Source organism: Neodiprion fabricii, chromosome 1, assembly GCF_021155785.1.
Source record: "Neodiprion fabricii isolate iyNeoFabr1 chromosome 1, iyNeoFabr1.1, whole genome shotgun sequence".
In the NCBI taxonomy this organism is placed as follows: domain Eukaryota; kingdom Metazoa; phylum Arthropoda; class Insecta; order Hymenoptera; family Diprionidae; genus Neodiprion; species Neodiprion fabricii.
The window spans coordinates 36,039,629-36,062,026 of NC_060239.1; the positions used below are offsets into that span (position 1 = coordinate 36,039,629).

At 45.9% G+C, this 22,398-nt stretch overlaps 1 protein-coding gene across 3 annotated transcripts in view; it reads right to left on the reverse strand.

The window, feature by feature from the left end:
* The window catches only part of LOC124181306 (zinc finger protein 423 homolog), a 78,353-nt gene that overhangs the window by 9,273 nt on the left and 46,682 nt on the right, over positions 1–22,398 (reverse strand). Inside the window, exons 1-3 of one of the 3 annotated variants that reach the window (XM_046567760.1) lie at positions 8,843–9,225; positions 4,363–4,601; positions 1,377–1,519 (exon numbers count right to left, since the gene is read on the reverse strand). In XM_046567760.1, coding sequence (XP_046423716.1) covers positions 1,377–1,519; positions 4,363–4,601; positions 8,843–8,855 — 395 coding nt within the window. In that variant the 5' untranslated portion in view covers positions 8,856–9,225. Of the gene's footprint in view, positions 1–1,376; positions 1,520–4,362; positions 4,602–8,743; positions 9,226–22,398 lie in introns of those variants that run through there. The other 2 variants (XM_046567750.1, XM_046567740.1) reach the window with 2 other exon arrangements.

Genomic DNA, 22,398 nt, shown 5'->3' on the forward strand with positions numbered 1-22,398 from the left:
CACGGTCACGGCGTAGAACGCACGCGCTAAAGTTTGAACCACGGAGCGAGGCAAAGAGGTTATGAGTACTTTTCCAACACGACGAAACGAAGCGGAGGTTTCTTGGCCGGTTGCTGCGTGTCTAAGACACTCGCATACCCCGCGGCTTGGCATTTCAATGGAATACGGGCGCGCGCCCGGAGCGCTTAGAGGGCCGAGAAACGAGGACCTCCTTTGGTGGAAGGGATAGTCGCGGGTGATTCCGGATGGAGGAGATGAGAGGAGAGGAGAGGAGAGGAGAGTACCGAAGCTAGTCAAAAAGGAAGACGGAGAGGAGGACGAGGAGGGTCGCTTATGGCATGGGCTCGCTGGCATGCGCGAGAGAAATAAGCCTGACTAATGCGCGTAGCCCCGCGGTCACCGTGTTATCGTTATTCATTTGTCACCCCCGGAGGGACGCGGGGCTAAACTCACTTTTCTCCGATTTTGAATTATCGCCGTTACACCGACGCCGGTCAAACGAAACCTCGCGGGGATGCTTCCTACGGGACAACCTCCGCGATCCCGAACGCGAACCGGGGTAAACGACCTTCTTGCAACTCGTCTGCGGGGAGTCGTGACTTACCGTTGTACGTTTATGGATGGACCAGTTTCCAGGAGTAAACAATCGTATACAATATTTAATTAACGATGACACGGTACAGACGAGGAAGTGAGTCCAACTGCTGTTATACTCCAACACCTCGGATGCGAAATCCTTCGAAACGTATTGAATTGAAAAAGTTGAATTAGAAAAATATAAGTATTACCGAGAACTGCATTCTCCGGATCCTAATCTTCCCCTAAGTTATTAATCTTTTTTGTGACACAATTTTTTTTTCCTCCCTGGTTATATCATACCTCAGCAGCTGTACGCCTTGTAGGTTTTGTGCGCAGATATTGTGCGTGTGGGAGGCGGTTGGTACAAATCCTTTTATAGCTTATCGCCTTTTCCTATCCTGCACCGACTAAATACGAGATAAACAATTAGAACTCAGGACGGGAAAGTGATTTATTTTATATCATTTTGATGGCTTAGAAAGTTTCATTGAGTTTCAAAACTATTACTACGGTATGTTCATCTCGATCCCAGTTAAGCGCGAGGAGCTTAATCCCTGAGTGCATTCATTTCCCGGTAGATTGATTCTGTGTTTATACATTGTAACATTTCTCCGCGAGTTAATCAACGCCTGAAAATTTCGCGTCGGTATATAAATCTTCTATCTTAAATACTGGTTCCATGAAACGTAATTCTTCACGCCGATCTTCAGCGACTGGCTAATTGATCGCCTGTGAAGGTATATCGAGGACCGTTGCGCATGCGGGTAGGTAGGAGTTAGGTATAATTAGGAACTTACCTTCTGGAGAAGGCGGCCTCACAGTGCGTGCATCGATATCTCCGGTCGCCGGTGTGCAATTTCACGTGTCGATCTCTGCTTCGTTTGTGTTTAAACAGCCTTGCGCACCAGCTACACTTGTAAGGCATCTGATCACCGTGACTCTGAAGCAAACAACAACAACGCGAAATTCATTAGCCATTTTGAGTCAAAGTATAAGCGCAATGATTTACTTTCTGCAGTTGCGCTATTTTAATTAATCCTTATTCTTACATGTATTTCGCACATGTAAATGACCTAATGTGTGTTGTTGCATGAAGTAACCGCGTAACGCGTGGAAATACACCCCATTTTTCATCCCGCATTGAAAGGAGTGCACAAAATACCTTTTACCAAAATTATATTAGAAAAGGGTTAACGAAATTCGATTTAGGTATTTAATTGCATGGATTTGGAAGGAAGATATCTACAACATTCTCCGAGACTACGATCGCGTTAACGATCTGTAAAAAGATCCCAGACGTTTTAATTGACTGATAAACGGTATCGAAAACGTCCCGGGAGTCAAAGTGCATCGATCCTGACTTACGATCTGTATCCACGCGCTGATCTCATCGACGGATCGCGGAACGCCACGGTTATTATAACCGAGAACTGAGCTTCGGTATAATGATTGCGGCATTGTTTCTGCGCGGTAGTTCGATTTAATTGGAGACTTATAGGGTATTAGTTCGGGAGAAATGGATCTACAATCTCCTAACGAGAAGCGGCGTGACGATTGTAGTGGCCGAAAATAATACTTAACAACAGAGTATAGGTACGTGTAAACGGATAAGCTTGCAATAGACGGACGGTAAAAAGCACAACCAACGGCGACGTTAAAGCTCACCTAGCGTGAGGCTGCTGACCGTATTAAGTATATCGTCGAAACATTAGCGATGGTCGGTGAGCGGGATAAGTTGGATCCTTGGTCTCTTCGGCGTGGTGCCAGGGAACACCGCGACTTTTTAACAAGTTCGTTAACTCCGCGGGTTACATACAAGGTAAGAAATACACGGGCACGAGAGCCGTACGGAACGCCGTAACGTAACGATTACGTTCCCTAGCTCGGCTTGTGGTCGCCGTCTGAAACTCGCCTAATTGATAATTAGGGCAAACGATCCTCAAATCTGAAGCGTATATACCTCATCCGGATTATCAAATCCGGAGTTACCTGCAATCTTGCGGCTCTGCGGTGTCCACCGTGGAATATATTACCTATACATAGCGCAACGCTTTTGGTGTTACGGAAATTATGAAGAAGTGACCAAAACAGGCAGGCATTAAAAGATGGGAAAAATGCTTTTATTATAGCGATACATGTTTCTCGGTGTAAGTCGGAAGCAAGACTGTTTTTTCAATAAAGTTGATTGACGCAAGCAACTTTGTTCATTTTATAACACATATGAGCGCTCTTATATGCCCTTTATCTATCATGACTACCAGATCATTATATAAGTAAGGGAGGGGGGGGGGGGGGGGGGGTAAAACGGGTGATTTCACCCTTTGTAATGGTAGGTAAACTGCGGTGTACGTACAGCTGAAAAGCTAGACCGTTGCGTTTATCAATCCACCGACCGGCGTCTGTGCAAGAATTGAATAATACAAAAAAATTTTACAAAGGAATAGAAACCGCAGCGGCAGCAAAATTTTTGGAAGTTGCGATGAACGGACAGCGGCTCTTTGAACGCGGAACACGAAGGCGGTCGCGACGCGGTGACAAGTTCACGGTTAAGATATCAAGTGTTTTCGAGTCTTGGTGTCACCCTGGAGGCAGATCGGAGGGTGTGATAAGAGGATCCTTTGTAGCGAGGGCTGGAGCACCGCCGCCGTTGCGACCCGGTCAAGAAAACGCAACTTGATCTTATTGTTAAACTTTAGTTAAGTTCAAAATCATGGAGCATTTATACGAGATACCCGAGGACGTGAGAAGCCTGGGCGGCTTCTTTGTACGCGAGACAAGCCTCGCTTTTTTCCACCATTTTTACTTCCTTTTACTCCTCATTCTTCTTCTCTAGCCTTCCGCAGCCGCCTCATGACACTATAGTCACGTGCTATTTGTAGCAGTCCCGATAATTGAACGTTCTTCGTCAATCCGTCAAAATCCAACGACCGTTGTGTGTCGCTTGATTCCATTCTTCGGTCTCAAATATGCAATGTTTGTATTCGGACTTGAACAGAAATATATTCTCCGTCATTCCAATTCGAGGATCGTAAGAAGAACAAACTTCGTATCGCAGTTTGCCGTTTTGACCGATTGCAAATTTCGTTGGCCAGAACTGTTGCCACAATTTCGTTTCGTGGTGCGAATTTTACACGGATCGAGCCTTACACTGTCCATCCACCAGTGGATTCCGTCGTCTTAAATTTTTCGAATTTAGAGACGGTATTTTATATTATCGCACGATTATGCCGAGCAACAACAGTTTCTAAATTTTTTCCCCTTTTTTGTTGGTAAAAAAGGAACGTATGAAAAAAAAAACAGGTTGCCGCGTGAGGTGAGTACAGAGTCGAACGGCACCTGCGGAGAGGAACGCGTTACACGTAGGTACGTAGGTACGGAACAACGTATAGGCACAAAATCTGTATGCGTCTAAGCGAGTGGCGCAACCTGTTACAGGACAATCCAGATTTTGACCCAAAGATGACCCCGGCTTAGGACACGCGGAAGCGTGGCTAATGGTCTCGACATGCAAAGCAGAAACAAAGAAAAACGGGCGTTTTGACCGCGTCGGTTATAATTCGGGTTCCGCACTCTCTGATCCTTCCAACGTCTCTTAATTTCGCGCGGTTTCAACCCACGTCTGTGTTCCTGTTGAAGAGCGACTCGCTGTGTTGTAGCGGTTCTTCAGAGAGAGAGTCGGTCAAACCGCAAAACGACGCGACCCCGAGTCTGGAGCCTTGCGAGTTCTCCCGTGTCCTCACGGGGCTTTAAGGATGTTTTCTTTTTACCAAGTGAAAAGCTTACCTGTTCGTGCTTCTTCAAGTAGCTCAGTCTGGGAAATGATCTGTCGCAAAATTGGCAGGGATAAGGAGCCGCGGGGTTGTTCATGTCGGCGTGCGGCCCGTTTTCACCTTCCGCTTCCGGTTCCGAGGGAAAACTCGCCGAGGTTGGTGTAGCGCAAGAAGATGGCGTGTCGCCGCCCCTCCTCGACACCGGACCGCCATCTTCGCTGTGCCAGGAGGAACTTCCGGTTCCCAAGGCTTCTGAAAAATTTAAAAGGAGAGACGTACGATTATTTCCAAGGCGCAGGAACTGGGACGTACATATTGATCCGGGAATATGGGGGAAACGATCAAGCAATTTCACACCGCCGTCCATTTTTAATGCGACGAGGGTGAGAGGATGACGGGGATGACGCAAGCTCGCCACGGGACACCGCGTGTGCACGAAAATGACACCGTTTATGGAATAGGAGAGAAAAATAAGGTAAAAAATAAGCAGGCGCATGTAGCTGAGTCGGTATTGTACACGTTTCGTAATTCGGGAGAAACGAGCCGGGAGGCTAACTGGAATGAAACGCGTAGATATGCGATCTTACTTCACGGGGAATAACTGGTTCAAATTTGCATATGTCCCATACGCGACTAAACCAGACACATGTTGCAATTTTATTATTTTATTGTTGTTTTTTGGGTCGGCAGAGACGGAGATACTCGTTAGAATCTTCACAAAGTGACTTCTACGAGTCGAATAACGCGACAGCCTTCTTTGGTTCCGAAGGTTTTCATCCTTTACAAGCTTACGATCTCTCGTCCTCGTTGAAAGGAGATCAATGTCACGTGGTCGAAAACTGGGTGTAGCAAGAGGAGGAGAACCATTTCTTTTTATTGTCCAAGTCGACGTTTAAGGATGTCAAATCTCTGCCACCCCGCCTTGATGCATCGCAGTGATGACGCGGGGTGAGTTTACATGTTAAGCCGAAAGTGGGAAGGAATGGATACGTGAAATTGGTTGAGAAATGACGAGATAACGATGACGAACGAGGGAGGCATTTGTGTTGGCTTCTTTCGCGAGGCGGATACTTGCAGGGGTCGATGCTGGAGAAGGGTGGGTGGTCAGCCTAGGAGAAGAGATATCTTTGAAGCAAGATTGTTATAAATTGAGTCTAAGGTCATTTGGTACCCCAAACTCAACGCAAAGTGGGCCAATTTCGCGGTACCTACTTATATTACAACCAAGACATGTGCCCCGCACATATCGGCGGGGAGTACGACCAGGCGGATAAAAAACCGTCTATGGCGAGCCAAGGCGAACCGAAGTTGAAACGCGAGTTCTCTTGGCCTTACGAACTCCGCAAGTACCTCACCCCGTCGGTCAAGTCTTTACCGCAGTCAGCTCTCCACGCATTCGTGACAACGGACCGCTGTAAAACCTGTATCATTATCCGAGGTGTAACCTGGACCGAGGCTCGTACGTTACATGCGTACATACGAGAATACTTGGGTACAATACTCGAAGTAGGAATGTACGGCGAATAGTCTGTCTTCGCACGAGAACTGATCCTTCGAGTCGAGCCAGCTTGCGGAAACGTCTTTATTTCCACTTTTGTCAAGTTCCCGGCACCATGAAGAAATTAATTTTTATAACAATCGCGTGACGTTGTGACAATACGTTGACGGAAAGTCTTGACCGACCGGCAGCTCGACGATCTTTGACCCTCCCTGCCTTTTTTTCCCTCGTTTGCTTATTCATCCTCTTTGGTGAGGCGCGTGTTCCACGTTATACGAATACCGTTATCTAGGCTCGCTCGTACTTACTTACCTACGATTTTGAGGATGAAAACGATAAGCTGCTAGTAGTATAAAGAGAGGTGGAAAGAAAAAAACCGTTTCACGGCATATCTCTACGCCGAAGCATGAATCAGTAAACGGACTCTGATCAACGGCGATAAGCGTTGCTGTACGTAGTGAATATACTTGCCACCGGAAACTGCAGCGAAACGTCGTTGATCGGAATCGAAGAGATCGACGCACTGGCTGCGGAAGCTTTTCACTGACTCGACGTGAGAACCCGCAAGCTTCACGGTGTCGATTTTCTTAAAAAGACGAGATACACCGATCTCAAAGTTGCAGTAAGATGCGGATGCGTTACAAACGTACCACGGTGATAAGCCGCTCGCATACCTCCGGCCAACCTGGAAATGACGATGTGGACACTGTGGGCAGCGATTTCCTCATTTGTCCGAGTTGGCGGAGCGTTGAGCGAGCGAGAGGGAGAGAGAGGCGACACCCACCAGTCAATTTAAGAGATTTTACGGAATCCAGGGTTGAACGTATTAAGCTGGAAACTCGAGAGCCGCTCTCGCCGGCTACCGAGCCAATCAACGCCACCCATGGAACGGTTGACGCTGCGACGACGTATGACGGGCCGGTAATTAAGCACGCAGAAACAAGCTGACGACACTAAATGGGTCGCATCCTCTGCCCACGCGGCCAATTCAAACCCGCGGGTTATTCGACGCACGGGGCCCAATTCGCTAGGCGCCACTTTTGCATTAGTCACAGGAACTCAACACGCGCTCGCGCCCGACACGCGACTCCGGAATTGAGGAGGCCTCTTCATACCACCTCGTACTTCGCAGGCTCTCTGATACCACTTACTTATCTCTGAGCTACTGGGTACGTACGTTCCAGCTCGGGCCGCTCGCTTAACTGCTCTCATTAGCTCTAGGAGTCAGGAAGTAGCCCCAATTTAGCTCACTAGTCTGCCGATCATTCTAATTACGATCCTTCGGACGTGGTCGTCGAGCTGTTGGCTGGAAATTCGACGAGACCGTTCTCGGTACACTTTGACAAATGTGGTAAGTGCGGATTGACGATCATGTTATAATGGATATTTTACAAGCAGCTTCGTTTCTTTGATAACCGATCGACCATTGACACCCAATAGTGGTTGGGTGGGATTGAGGGATTCGATCAAAATCACAATATTCACCGTTCGCGTGAAATATAGACAATTATTCTATTCGGAGCAGGGATCAACGTGCATGTTTTCTTATCTTTATACAGTCGGTATCAATGATCAAAAGTCAATCAACCACAGAACAAGTGTCACACGGTCTGGATCTTCGGTATTTCTACTGATTCTTTTCGTTGCTACAGAAAAGGTTCGGTTCTTCTCCAAATAAGAAACATTGTATCAATTTTCTCAATTCCTCTCAAAGTTAATTCACAGTCGGCTCGTGAAGGTTTCGCGAAGGAATCTATCTAATCGAGATCTGAAAAGGTCGAACAAGCACGCGAATTCAATCACAAAGTACAGTCTGATCACTTGTCTTACAAATTTCACGACTCCTAGAATTTTCACTCTTCGTACGATCGAAGATTACACATGAAAAGTATCAATCCCAGTAGCTACCATCCTAGATTCGTCAGGTTCCTTCATGGGTCTCTCGCGATTGCAAATGACCAAACACCCTTGGCCCGTAAGAAATCGTGCGACGAACTTGGAAAATCCGGCTTTGAATTCAGGTCGGCTTCTGAGTCACGTTAACGTCGAGACAACGCAAAGATCGTGATTCGCAGAGAGCAACAGTTGGGCGAATGCGCAAGACTGTTAAGGAACGCGTTCAAGCTTAAGCTTCGAATCTGTAAGCTCAAGGGCCAAAGATCAGTTTAAAAAGTGACGCAAAGGCGCGACGCGACGAGCGTTGTATATGTATAACAAAGTGTTTCGTACGGTTTTAGATCTGTCCACGACTTTCCGTATCAACTGAAAAGAGTACCTCCTGCGCAATCAGGGCGTGTGTCATCGGGGCGAGAATAGCAGCACTTAACACCGTCAACTTTTTTCGCGACCTGCCAATGCCGCGAGCATGTTGTCAGCTCCTTACCGCTATTTATAGACCTAGGCGATGCTTAATAATAGAGCTAAATCAACGCGAACCCAAAGAATTATGAGATCTGGTTGATGAATGCGAGAGTAACTGCGATCTACTAAACTTTTCAATCAATTTACGACTCGCCCATTGGTGGAGTAGATGGCATCGTTTACAGCCGGGCTATATACTTATATATATACATATTATCGTACATGTGTGATGCAATGTGATACGGTGAAAGATATACCATAAAAAATGGGACACGCCGCCACCGGGACTTGGGAAAAGCCAAGAGCAGGTCAAAGGTTGAGGATGAAAAAATTTGTCAAGGTTATGAAAAAGGGTTTAGTTTCGATTGGATTGAAAGTATTTTGAAATGAAACTGATCAGGCACGTCTGGAAAAAGATGCAACGAATTAGGCGAGGACAGAAGGGTGAGAAGAATCATACGAAGAGGGTTTTCGAAGGTGCTACACGAATGGTTCTGATGAGGGTGCAAAGGGCGTTTCAATTTTGAAATCAGACCTTTGGATTTGGGGTGACATTTTTCGTCCTGCGGTGGCGACGGCGATTCCTTGTGTGCCTGTATTTTTCCGATCAGCAGTTCGAGCCGGGAGCTATTACCTTTGAACAGCATCTTTGGATTCCTTCTCACCGAAGGCGTCACTCGGTCCGAGCCTTGACTTCGAGACGGTAAGCGTCAATCGTCAATATCGCCCGATGTCAACGGCGTCGACTTATCGTCAACAGCACAGCACTGACGTACCATCTCGATCCACTGAACAGTTTGCTCGGAACATAGTCCGGCCGAATGTCGACGAAAGTTTCCTCCGCGCACTGACTTGAAGAACTCGTCGATGACTGAACGAGGCGAAAATACGACAATCGTTTAAATCCTCCGTCGACGCACCAAATCACCCTGGGATTCCCGGTGGGTGAGACTTGCGGCCCAGGTACTAATCCGTTGCTGCTAATCGCGTCTTGGCTGGTCTCCCGTTAAACGACGACTAAGGAGCCGAAGGGGCCTAGTGGAGTGACTAGAGAGCGGCAAGCTGCACGGCACAAGTCCTTAGAGTTACTCGGCGAGGAGAGGGATCAGGGACCCCCGGAGGATCGGGCGCCCCCAGGGAGTCGGCAACCGCATTGGCCAGGAGGCGGAGGCTAGCCTCCACCCACCGGCTCAGTTTGGATTTCGATGCCTGCTAGACTGCAACGCTTCCATGCATGTGCCCGGGTCCCCGGAACCCTGATTCTTCGTTCCTCGTCACACAGCCTCGATTTTCATTCATTTCGAACAGCGTGTGTCAGGCCGATCAACCTTGGATCGATTCCGATCACTTCGGAAGAACTCGCAATGGGTTTCAGTCCCACGTCCAGCCAACGTTCGTTCACGTGAGCTTTTTCCTATTTTCTCCTCCGTCCGATAGTATTGGTACCGATAAACAGCTTTTCGGAATTCACTGATAGTCCCATAAAACAATCAAGGTGTTTCGTTAAATCGGTTCAAAGTTCAAAACTCGTCGCAGGCTGCTCAAACTACCTCATCGACGATAGATAACTTGATCTGTGATTCCTCGATCAACGTTTTCTACTCTCACATTTTTCACTCAACCAAAACGTGATTTTTGTAATGAGCCAGTTCTTTGCTTACCAAAACTTTTTTCCACGTGACAATTACAACACGATACTTTTCCGGATGCAGAAGGTGTCAGGTCGTCGTTTCACAAACGCGTTGTTCGTCAAAACGGATTGATGAATCCAATTTTCAACCGTTTATCCTGATGAGGATACGATTCTGGATGACAATCCAGAGTATCATGCACGTTCGTTTAACCAGTTCGGAAAGTCTGGTGTGGTCGCGCGATGCGTGGCACTTTAGCCAAGAGGTTTCGTCTTTTTTCCCTTCATCGTGTTCCAAATATTTACGTGTAACCCTGGGATCCTCTCGAGACGTGTACGTCGGATTGGGTGCTCCTTGGCTTGCCTGTATAAAAACTCTTAGAAATCCTGTTAGCCACGGTGTCAGAGCGTCGAGACTCGGACGGTTTTTCGAACTGTGAGAATTCTCTCTATCTCGAGAATCCAACACGCAGGTGATTAGTTCGGAGTAAAATCAGAGCTGCATAGGTGGGCACCACACCCTGTGGACCGAGTACATGACGTCGAGGGATTTCAGGCTCTCGAGGTGCCCCGGCCGAACCCCGCGGCGGAATCGTTTGTCGAACGAAATGGAAAAGGGATGAAAAAGAAAATAATAAAAATAAAGAGAGAGAGAGAGAGAGAGAAAGAGAGTAAAACTACAAATAGGACCCCCTACCGTCGCTGTGAAATCGCGCGGAATGGATTCTCACACGCGGCTGGAGCTCTGTGCCACCTCTCGCGGGCCTCCATGCATTATGGGCCCCACGCGGGTCCTTCCTTGACACTCGGACGGTGGGGGGCAGGCCCCGAGGTGCGCTGAGGATAGGGGAGCTTGCGGGGTCGCATGGGGGGCACGGGGCCCACCCATGGGGCTTATCTCGCGACAGCGGGCCCGCCGCACTACGGTCTGCCGGTCTTGGGAGCAACGAGTTAATTTGGGGCCCGCTTGCGGCGCGGAAATCACGGGACTTTGGGCCTCGTTGGCTCTGGCTGCGAATTCGGGAAACTTCTCACGTCATTTTCCGATCGATGTGAGAGGATCGGCGGTAATGCGGCACCCGATATAGAGGAAGTTCAAGATTCTCTGTATCCCGAATACCCATTCTCGACTTCTGCGATATGCCCTGCACCTTTGTAAATAGTTAATTTGGTGGCTAGTCGAGGTGACGAAGGTTTCGGAAGCATTGTCGGAGCTGGCCAACCGGAGACTTTGCCAACTATGCGAAACTACGGGAAAGGGTCCGAGTGTCCGTGTTGCAATTGTGACGATCCTCTTAATTGGCGGTCCAAAAAGCATAACGAACGCTTTTCTGGGACAGTCGTAGTTGGCGTTCTCGCATGCGTCGGTTTGGCGGTAAAAATGAAGTTGAGGGAAGTGGACGGCATTCGGTTTCCGCAAAGTTCGATCACACTTCGTTGCAATTAGCCGCGCCACTGTATAATAGGTATATTACTCAGGGATTCGGAGAATGCTATTTTCATCCACAAGTAACAGTTTCGCTATGTTCAGTGGTAGCGGAATATGGGCGCTCGAATATCGGAACAATTAGGTAACGGAAGTTTGGCAAAACTATGCGAAACTTTGCCACCCCGGAATATAACGGCGGTCGGCTGCAGTAATGAGTTATGAAGCTTATAGACGCCCAATTCAAGGTGCAGAGATCAGCTATGCACGCCTTTCTTGACGCTTGAATCGTCGTTCTGGTCACAAGAAAATCGTGTTTTTTTATCACAGTGTTTCAGCGTCTTCCAATCAATTCGAAGGAGAATTTAATGACGTTGAGACAAGAACCGCGCGAAGCTATCCATACTGGCTAATTACAATCGTGCGTTGAATATATATACCTATATGTTACGTGTATACGTTGCACCCGTGCAAAATACAGCTATAACGCGTTGACAGAGCCTTGCGCAAAGTGAAAACGGTAATTTGGTATTTGATAATGATAATTCTCGGAGCCCATGGAAGCTAGTTAGCGAAGTAAAAATACGACCATCAATCATCGACGAGAGTTTGTCGCGCCTAGGCGAGAAAGGTGAGGCACGATGCAGAGAGGGAGAGGAGAGAGAGATGAAAACCGCTTTTTCTCTCATTCGCTCTTTTTCTTCCTCGTCATCATTTCACGGCGAAATCGTCGCGCGAGTTGGCTCTTTACCGGATGACCGAAGAGAACGTGATGTGGGAGGGATTTCGAATCGGGCGCATGAGCCGAGCCTCTGACTCCCGATCAGCAGCTCCGCCTACGCGACCGACACTTTCTTGACTGAATGTGCAAGCGTCGGTCGCAAGTTCCGAGAATGCAACTTCTCGGCTCGAGCTTCCATTCATGATTACATACCGAACCAGGCACGGACAGGGGGAAGGAAAATGGACTAACGCTATCTTCGAGGCTTTCCCCGAGTCAACTAGGCGCTGTAAACTACTGTCCGATATTTATCTTAATTATCCACTTCCACAGCGACGTCGAAAATTTTATCTTTCCCGATAGGCTGATAAGGAATCTCGAAGTCGCCAGACTTCGAGGGCGGAAGCATTAGACGGACAAAACGTAACTGTTTGTTGTTCTTGTAAACACAACGCGTGGCGATGATCAACTCTTCGCTGGTACGAAGAGACCCGCGCGTATGAAGGTCAGGTTAGGCAAAGATGCAAAGTGCACAGATGACGGGGGAAAGAAACGGGAGAATAGCCGAACAACTAAGTGCCCGCCTATTGTTTGACCTCTAAGTGTAACTTTCGTCTGCAAACAGGATGTTGGGGTCAAACAGTGCGCATCCGGTGTATCGTAAAATTACGAGTCGCGTACCGATAGGAATGGATAAACATTTGATCGTTCGATTCTCAGGAGCTTAAACAACTTACAACTATGAAGTGTTTGGAAGAAAAATTGATAGCGTTAAGGGGATGGTACAACTTGTAAGGTCTCAAACCGTACCTATTTTTAGATGTTTTCTTGTGTTGTAGTTTTTTTAAGAAAATGGTGACAATTGGAGCAATTTTAATATGAGACCCTTATTATCTATAGTTTCAACAAAATTTTGCAATTTTTTCATTGAAATTAATAACGAAATGGCGGCATGGCGCATATGAGTGCGAACGATCGCGTTTTCAATTCGGTGACGCAAATTCCTCGCTCAATTTTTATCCGATCGATTTGAAATTTTGACGCAATCTTTAAAAATTGTCGATCGATTCGAGCTCGTCGCTAGGTTTTCGAAGTTAAATTCCAAAATTTTTCCAACAATTTTTTTTTCATCGTCGTACATATTTGAGATTTATTTATTTTTTTTAACGTTTAGGCTACGAACTCGAATCCGAAAAGGTGTTTTTAACGCGAAAAATTTTTTCCATCCGCAACCAGTTGGACAATGATGTCAAGAGATGCGCCACCGCAAAAGCCTTCGATTTCGGAGTCGTTCGCTACTCGTACGCGCCATTCCACCAATTTGTTATTAATTTAATTGAAAAAATTCCAAAACATTGTTAAAACCTTAAACAATAAAGTCCTCAATTGCTCCGGGTGTTTTCATTTTCTCTCAAAAAAACTCCTAAAAATATGTATGATCTTAGACCGTCCAAGCTGTACCACCACCCCCCTCCCTTAAGAACATCACGGAATCTCGCCGGGGCGAATTCTTTTGACAAAGCTGCGCAAGGCCGAGTCAGCTTCCGTTTTTGTCGGAGGTAAATCTCGAGAGAAACGTAACGGAAGTGGGAAAGTAGGTACGTATATACCGCACGATCCGTCGAGGCGGCACGCGAAACTGGCAGGAAATACTCTGACCGGAAGTGGCTACCCTCTTAACAGTCGGTGAGTCCAGCTCCACCCTAAACAGGGTGATATATCTCGTCGGCCATCTTTGCTCGGGTAAGAAACCCGGGTGTAAGACGCTCCTCGGCGTCCGGAAGGCCCGGATCTGCAAATTCCGTCAAGGGTTTACGAGTTTGAATTGCAGGGCCGACCGGCGCATTGTTCGGCTTTACGTCCTCAACGCGATAGTTGCGCGTCGGCAGTTATGCTGTAACTATGCGAGTGGCGTCCCGGTTCTCGGTGACGCTTACCTACTTTCGACAAATTTTGCCCCTCACTAATGGGCCGCGGGCAACGATTTGACCAATTATCTTAGGGAGACCCCTTCGGAGACGTTTTCAGGCGATTAACGGGGACGCGCTAATGCCGGTGTTTCGTAAGCTATTTGTTCGTACATCGCTCTCAGATTCTTAATACAGATACGACTGTTCTCCCTGACCGCGACAACTATTCGCTCGCCCCGAATCAACCACCCCGAATCGTTTTCAAACCCACTCGCAATCAGATTCGGTCGATGAATTAACCACCGATGGTCGACAAGTGTCATCGGTACAAAGGGGGCGAAATGATCGGAGAGAAAAACAGATGCCGGATATTAGTCCTTGATCGCAGTACGACGTTGCATGAAAATCTGAGCTGAAATTTCCTTTCTAAATAACACTTGAAAAATAAAAGTTCACTCGTCAATCTTTACGACCGATCTTACGACTGCCTGACTGTATTTAAGGTCGGGACTCGTTCGCTTTGAAAGTTTCTTCCAACTTCAAATTCCAACGATACGAAGGAAAAAAAACAAAGAAATATGCATCGGTAACAGGTAACAGAAAAAGAGGATAAAAACTACGTACAATAATTTCCAAACACAATTACATTTGGCAACACTTATAAATCAAGAGGGTATTTTCACCGTGAGAAGTTAATCGATGTTATCGAACGATTGTTTTACCTTCGTTCTTTCTCCATTTGTTTTTGTTTTTGTTTTGTTTTTTCATTTCTGTTGGTTCTTTTCAGTCTGATCAAGAGGCAATCCCAGACCGACAGGTAGCTGAGTCCAATAATGATTTCGTTAAAAAGTTAGTTGAACCGAAGCCCGGGATCGTTGTAAAAGCCGAAGGGGGTCTCGCTACCGATTTACAAAAGGCAGAGCCAAAGTCCCGCCCCTAATTTCAGGGTGCGTTTTCCATTCGCTATGTTAAAACCTTTCTCTTTTATACTCTGGACCCAGAAGGGCGCGACTCGTCTCCCACACCTGCCTGACCTTCCGGTTTCCCCCATTCCCGCAGGCTTTCAGATTTTCTTAAAAATTCCAATTTCCTGTGGATCTTGAAACGAAACGCGATCGTAGATCGGCGATTTGCGTTTATTCGTTAGACGCTTCTCAATCTAAAATCACGTGACGTTATACACTTGTCTCTCTTGTTCTATTTCTCGCACAAACTATAAAGTACACGGGCTAAATTGCTTCACGCTGATAATTTCGGACCAGAATAGAGATCGACGTTTTATTTGAACCGCCGCTATAAACCGGTTAGACAAATTTTGCCGGATCGAGAGAGGAGGAGGAGGCTCGTGTACCGCTGCTGCAGCTTTGTTTCACCGTTTCGGTACAATATACTAAGTAACATATACGTATATTATAAATACATCTGTGCAAGTTGCCTGCCTACTTGTCCAGAAGCGACAAACGGTTCTTCTGTATCTGGATCTTTCTTTTATTATTTTTTCCTTGCCGTTAGCCGTTCCGTTCCTTTTTTATTTTCCTCTTCTTCTTCTTCTTGTCATCTGAAGAATCTCCGCGGGCCGCGGAATTATCTATGCTGATTTTTGTCACCTGGTTTCGACCCCGCTGAGTCCATTGGCCGGCGTATTGTGATGTCACGCGGTGCACGTACAAGTTATTCAAGTCTGTTTAAACTACTCGTAACTAATCGTCGTCCATTCCCGATCCTGCTAGTCAGAGTTTGATTATACCGGTACAGCAGCGGCGGATCGGATCCTCCGACACCCAAGGAAATCGACACTCGTGACTGACAATATCTAATTATTCCCCGTATCTACGACTTTTTGTCGACAAACCGCAATTCGCCTTTACCCTCCCCCCTTCAATCGGCCGAATAATGACTTGGGCCCATTTTTAGTCATTTTTATCCCGTCTGCGGTGTAACGATATGCACAATGACAAAAAGGAATACATAATTACCATTCTAAAGATCGTCGTCTAATCCCGTGACGAAGTTTCGTTACCTTTGTTCGATGAACGAAAACAAAAGAAAAAAAGAAACCTGAAAGAGATAGAAAATAAAGCGGAGATTTCAATTTACGACTAAAACCTTTCAAGGCATAAATACCGAATCGGATCGTCGCGCGATTCTCCTTAAAAATCGTGATTTCCTCCTGTACCCAACTGTAATTTTCTTATCATAGATTCAGGGTGTCTAAAACCGAGGATCTAGAGGGAAATCGATATCACCACCTTTATCGGACGTACGAACTAATTTATTTTTTGCCCCCCCCCCCCTTACCCTCGGGTGGAGCACCCTCTTCGTTGTGGTCCGGATGAACCTTCGCCCCGATGATCGGTGGAGATGACTTTTTTGTCGAGAGCGAAAGAAAGGCCGAAATCTCGCGGTCGTTTGGTCAGAAGCAAAGCGATCTTCTGTCGTGGTTGGTAACCATGGAGGTCGGTAGACAGGTGAACCTTCGGATCGTTGGGGGCCCGAAATATCAAAGTGACCGCCGATCGGACGGCATTCGTCGTCTCTAAACGCGATCGCCTCCCTCTCTTATTCTTGTATCATCATCGTCGTCGTCGTCGTCATCCGCACACAGCCAGGCTTGTAGACTGCAATGGGGGGAGAAGGGGGATTTGTAATCCGTTCTGCCGACTTTTCCACACTCCTGATCACCGTGAGATCAATAATTATTCTTCGTAAAGAACCGAGTTACTGGTAAAAATTGATCAATTTTCAAGCCCTTTTTCATCTGAATCTGTAATACACGAAAACGCTCCGAAACGCGGACAAGTTTCTCGAATTTTTTCATCCGTTTGTTTGTTAACAATTCTCGAAAAAATTTCATCCCAAAGTCTAGTCGCTCGTGGCGAGATGAAAAATTAAACAAGACAAGGTCCTCGAATCGAGTAAGACGTCTGATTTTGTCATCGTCATCCGACCACTTAAACCTCGGTGAGCATGCAATTAAAGTGTAAATTCGCGGCGTCGTTTTTCGCTTCCAGTTCTACCTCGAATTACTTTACATCCCAAGTCCCATGAAAATTTCTAAACTACGCTCTGATTGTTCCGTCGAGCCTGCGGATGTAATGATATACAATATACAAGTTTGTGAGCTACTTATAAATGTCCGCTTTTGTTTCGACAGGTTGGGGAATTCGGGTGTAATTGCGTTTAATACGAGGATAAAGGCAGCGAAGAGGGGGGGGGGGGGGGGGAGGCGGTTGAAATTATTCACATTATCGCGGGGAAACGGTGCGCGAAAAGAGAGAGAGAGAGAGAGAGGGAGAGAAGAAAAAAATGAAAAAACAAATAAAAAACGATTCAAAGCGTAATGCTGCGGTGTATAAAGACAAAGTGAAGGCAGGTAAGTAGCCGAGGCGACAGTCTTGGCCCCTGCCTTCGGTCCGAATAAGTTTCAGTCGCTCTTCGCTTGTTTGGACTCCCATACACACGACTTTCGACGACTCTGCTTTGATGTAAGGCGGTGTAAAAAATGTGAAAAGGATCCAGCTTCTTGCTTTGACGCGGGACTCAAAGCCCACGGTGACGAGTTGAAATAAAAAAAGGAATAATTTCAAGAAGCAAAGATGAAAAAGAAAAAAAAAAAATAACGAAAAGAACAGACCGTGCTAGGAAGCGAAGTCGTGTCGTAACTGCTCCTCTATTGTGATTTTTTCGTCTCTTTGCTCCTGGCTTTTCGAATTTTTCAAAAATAAAAAATTAACTCAAACTCGCAAGCCACAGATTATTGTACGTACGAAAATGAGAAATACATCGATATTTGGGTAGTGAAAAAAAAAAAAAATCATCATCTTCTCGCCACCGAGGTATCAAATTTAATGCCTGGGATTTTTTTGTCCGCGCGATGCGAAAGTACAATTCAATTTGATTTTCAGCTGTAGTGAAAATTTTTATATCCGTAGCCCGCAAACTCCTGAATAAATTTGAATTTGCCTGTTTTTTTACAACTGAAAATACGTTTTTCGAACAATTTCTTGTCGAACGATCGGAATTACTCGAATCGCTGAAAATTGTTTGTTTTTTAAACCCGATCGCTTGAATCTCCACAGAGAATCGTCTCGGTTTCCCGCTGAATACGCAGCAGAGGATATAAATTTTCGATCGTGGTCCATCACCGTCCGGGTGTCCGCACAAGTCGCGGGGGAAAAGATTCGGGCCCATTTCGTGACGGGGGTTCGGGGCGGCACGTGCCTTTGGTCATGCTTGGGTTAGAAGTCATCGGAGTATATCGAAGGTATTGAACGCGACATCACCTGCTCCCGTAATCGCTGCTCCCAGTCATCTTCCCTCCGCGTCAATACGCATGCCGGGTGAATCAAAGAACCGCTCTTCACCTGAATCCGTATTCACAATTGCGCGTCGACGAATCCGAAGCAATGAACTCAGTTTCAAGAGTTGCATATTTCCGTGAAAAATGCTCACTTTTTCTAATTCAAGTTGGAACGTACTTTTGAAAAAAATAAATATGCGTGCATCCGATATTTTTCAAAAGCTTTAACTCGGGATCGGGATGCAGTGAAAATTTCAAAGAGGAATTCAAAATCTAGCCTTGAAGTTGACGACTAGATTTGCAGCTCAATTTGGAACACAGAAATTAACGATTTTCACTATTTCTTTATTCAAACCGAAATCATGTTCCATAGAATGCATATATGCACAAAAAAGTAGTAGAAGCACGTGGTTTAATTTTTCTTCAAGATCTTGGTTTTTTTGCTTCAGAAATTGTCGGCAGGTTTGTTTGGTGTAAGATCGTACGGATGTTCCTCCGCGAATGGGATCTGAATGTAATCGAGGATGATATTCCGATACCTGACTATAATTATATCCTTTGTACAGGACTACGCGTATACCTGTAACACCGCACGCGGCGGCACCTGCTGGCCAATCTTCTTGGGCGACAGACCAAAACCTTCTTCTCGTTTTCAGATTAAACAAGAGACCGCGGGCGCGGGCAGAATCAACAGAATTGAGAAATCCGGAGGGAAGGTTGAGGCGAGGGAGGAGGAGGAACGATTTAGCTAACAATTGGTTCGAATTATACCGAGGCCCTTTAACCCTTCGACGCCTGGCTAGTCACCGGAGAAAATAAAAAAGACACGAAGAAAAAAACGGAGGGATTCTTCCCTTACTCTCGGTTTTTGATCTCTTATTCATGACCGTGCGGTACGTTTTTTTGAATTGTTTGCAAACTCCGAATCCGAGGACTCAAAATTCTATCCGGAATCAAAAATTATCGTTGTAAAAATTAGCAATTGTCTTCGCTTTTCTTCCAATAACTTCGGATCTACTGCTGGAAATTTTCTAACGTCAGAAGGGTTAATTTTTTTTTTCTGAGAGATAATGAAAATCCTCCATAACGACACAAGGTCACTCTTTAATATCCGTAAATTTGGTCTCAAGGGAGCAGAAAGATAAAAACGAAGAAGAAAAAACAGAAGAGTCTCAGATCTCGAGGGAATTAAGTGACCCGAAACAAACCACGGTCGACTTTAGAGATTTCCTGTTTAAAAAATAAGATACTGACAATGAGCCGCGTTCAAGTACAGGAATTATAATTTCGAGAGGTTTGCCCTTCACAGTTTGCGTGAAAATATGAAAAACAAATTTAGTCCTTGCGTACAAAAAAAGTTTTCAATTTTCATACGTCGTGCGTAAAGTAGAGATGCAGAAAATAATCAGATATCATTCTCCCTCTTTTGTTTATCATCGAAAAAAGATGCTTGCAAATTTCACAAGCGATTGTCGAACTTCACTGAATTTTAAATATATTTCAATGTTTTGCAGTTTTTTAATATGTTGTAAAATTTGTTTTAAATTTTGTTTGATTAAGAAAAGAAAAAAACGCGACGTAATTATTTTTGATTTCTCCGCTTTGTATACGCATAAAAATTGCCTCACGCGGAGAACCAATTCAATCGTGCAGAATTAACGATCGTAGAACCGTGGACGAGTGGATTGATCCTTTGAATTCTCACATTTTCTTGGCTTCTTCTCAAGAGCGAGAAGCAAACAAACAGAAAGAGATAAAAGCTGTGCTCTCGCTGCAGAATTCTACTCGCGATTGGAACAAATAAGACGTTTTACGGTGTCGGTGCGGAAATTAACGGTGAGCACCTCTGATCTGGTCAACGTCATTTACAGTTATCACAATTTGTCTTGGTAACGTCGTTCATCCAGGAGGTTCCTTTCGGTGGGAAACTCCGTCAGATAACGTGCTTCGAGAGAGATAATTGCCCGTCACGATGTCGCCCTAAAATTATCAGGTGTCTTGGAGGACTTTTTCACACCGTCTCGATTGTTGTATCCACTGTAAAAATAGTTACTTCTTATACATTGAGACTGAATAAAAACTGGACGAAACGATTTCTCCGATTCTGCGAGGTAATTTTTTAATTGCTTTGAACGGAACGTGATCCTTGTTTATTTTTTGTAAAAATAAAAATACAACTCGAAACCTCTCCCCTGCGATTTCCTCCTTCACAAACCCCGCAAACGGTACACCATGAAGGTTTTGTACATCGTACGGATCGCGGGGGCAACTACTTGTTGCTCGTCGAGACTGTCTGAAAGTCCATGAACGTCGGGTTACGCGGTAAGTCGAGTATATGAAACTAGATGAAAGGAGAAGACGAAACCTAAGCTAACAGCCAAAGTGTCTAAACTTTTTGCAATTAAAAAAATGCAGCCCAGTTTTATCCTGATAATTGCATAAAAGTATCGGGGGTTCAAGGTGTTCACAAAATTTTAATTTTCAGTCTTCGCTACCTTATTCGAGTGACCTTCAGCCTCGTAAGGAGAAGCGGAGGATTTTTGCAAAAATCATATAAATATCCCGATTACAACCAAGTCCGCCAACTCAACGGAATTATACGTGCAAGTTTAACGGCCCCCTTTGAAATATGTCCGTCTCGAGTCAAAACATTGACCATCGTACGGTATTATATAATCTCCAAGGTGTTTTCTGGGTTTTGGACACGCTTCTTCCCCCGGGCTTTTCAATATCGAAAGTTGGGGGGATTTTACGCCCCCTAAAATTCTATGGGGCTCACGCTGGGCGCGCGTCAGGTGGTCGAGGCGTTTTGGGTGTCGTGGGTTATGGGCAGGTATCCACCGCACCACGAAACTCCGGCTCGTGTGCTCAGGGCGACCCTATTCCCGAGGGCACCCCGAGTGTCTCGGATTACGATCTGGCCCATGGGAATTGTACCGAGATTAAGAAGTGACGGGGTATTTGGGCAGCTCAGGATTAAAATGTCACGCGTTCACAACACCATTGCGGCCTTCTTCGCGCGTCCTGCACGACGGATCCGCAGCTGCTTCCAACCTCCCTCCCCTCCCACCCCCCTCTCTCTCTCTCTCTCTTTCTCTCTCTCGTCTCCCAGAGCGCATCTTCCACAACATCTTCGCGTGGACCTTTATTCTTCGCGTGAATGCACGCACGAGATTGTGTCACTCGTTGGACGCGCGGGTTCCGTGTGTGCTTTTTCACCCTTTCACTGCACCGCCCATGCACGCTCCTTCTTTTCACTATTTCTTATTCATAAGCAGACACTGTCACGTCTCGATATCTCCCGCGTGCCATCGAGCCGAGCCTCGGGCGCTGAGTCGGGATATCCTGTTTTTATTAATATCTTTTTTTTTCTTTTTTTTTTACACCTACCCGTCACACGCTCGTGGGATTTACTTTTTTCAATTTTCAATGCCTCCGAAGCACAGTCTCTAATTAATCTCTGCACTGTACGCTCTACACGCGGCTCTGTTTCCACAACGCTTACAACGAATGTTTCGTACCGTATATCTAATCCTGGACGATTATAAGACACGCGTATCTACTTTTGACGACGCTGATCAATATCCCGAAATTAAAGGTTACTTCGAACCTGCCGTTAATCTTTCCAGTTTCTCTATTTTCCACGTATTGGTCCCGCATTTTTCCTTCGTTCTTTTTTCATCTCTACCTCCTTAACGGAAATTAGTGACAGAAGGATCTCTCTCGACGCTTTGGTTATGAAAATTGCTTGAAATCAGCAGACCGACTACCGTGACAAAACAGGAATTAACATTCTTCTGCTCCGCAGTGACAAAGATATTCGAACTGTACGTAGGTACAGCCGCAAAACAGCCGATGAATCCGGATGCCGGGACGTTCGATTCGAGAAGAAAGAGAAGAAAAGTTGTAATCATCCACAACTGCTTTTGCAGATGCCTAGAGTATCGTCGTAGTGACAAACGTACGCACACACGCGCTACGCCGCACGCCTTTTTTCCTTCCAGCATGAATCGAGGAATCCTCGCATTATCCAGCCGTATCTCCCTTTCCGTATATTAGATACAATTTTTCATTTTCGTACGCGACGCATGCGTATCCTTATATCATTCGTTGTGTTTTTGTTCCTTATCTACGGCTCTGCGTAGGTGTGATAAACGTGCGAGCAGGACTGTCCCCAGGGTAACGCTGCGGGGGTTCCAAGTT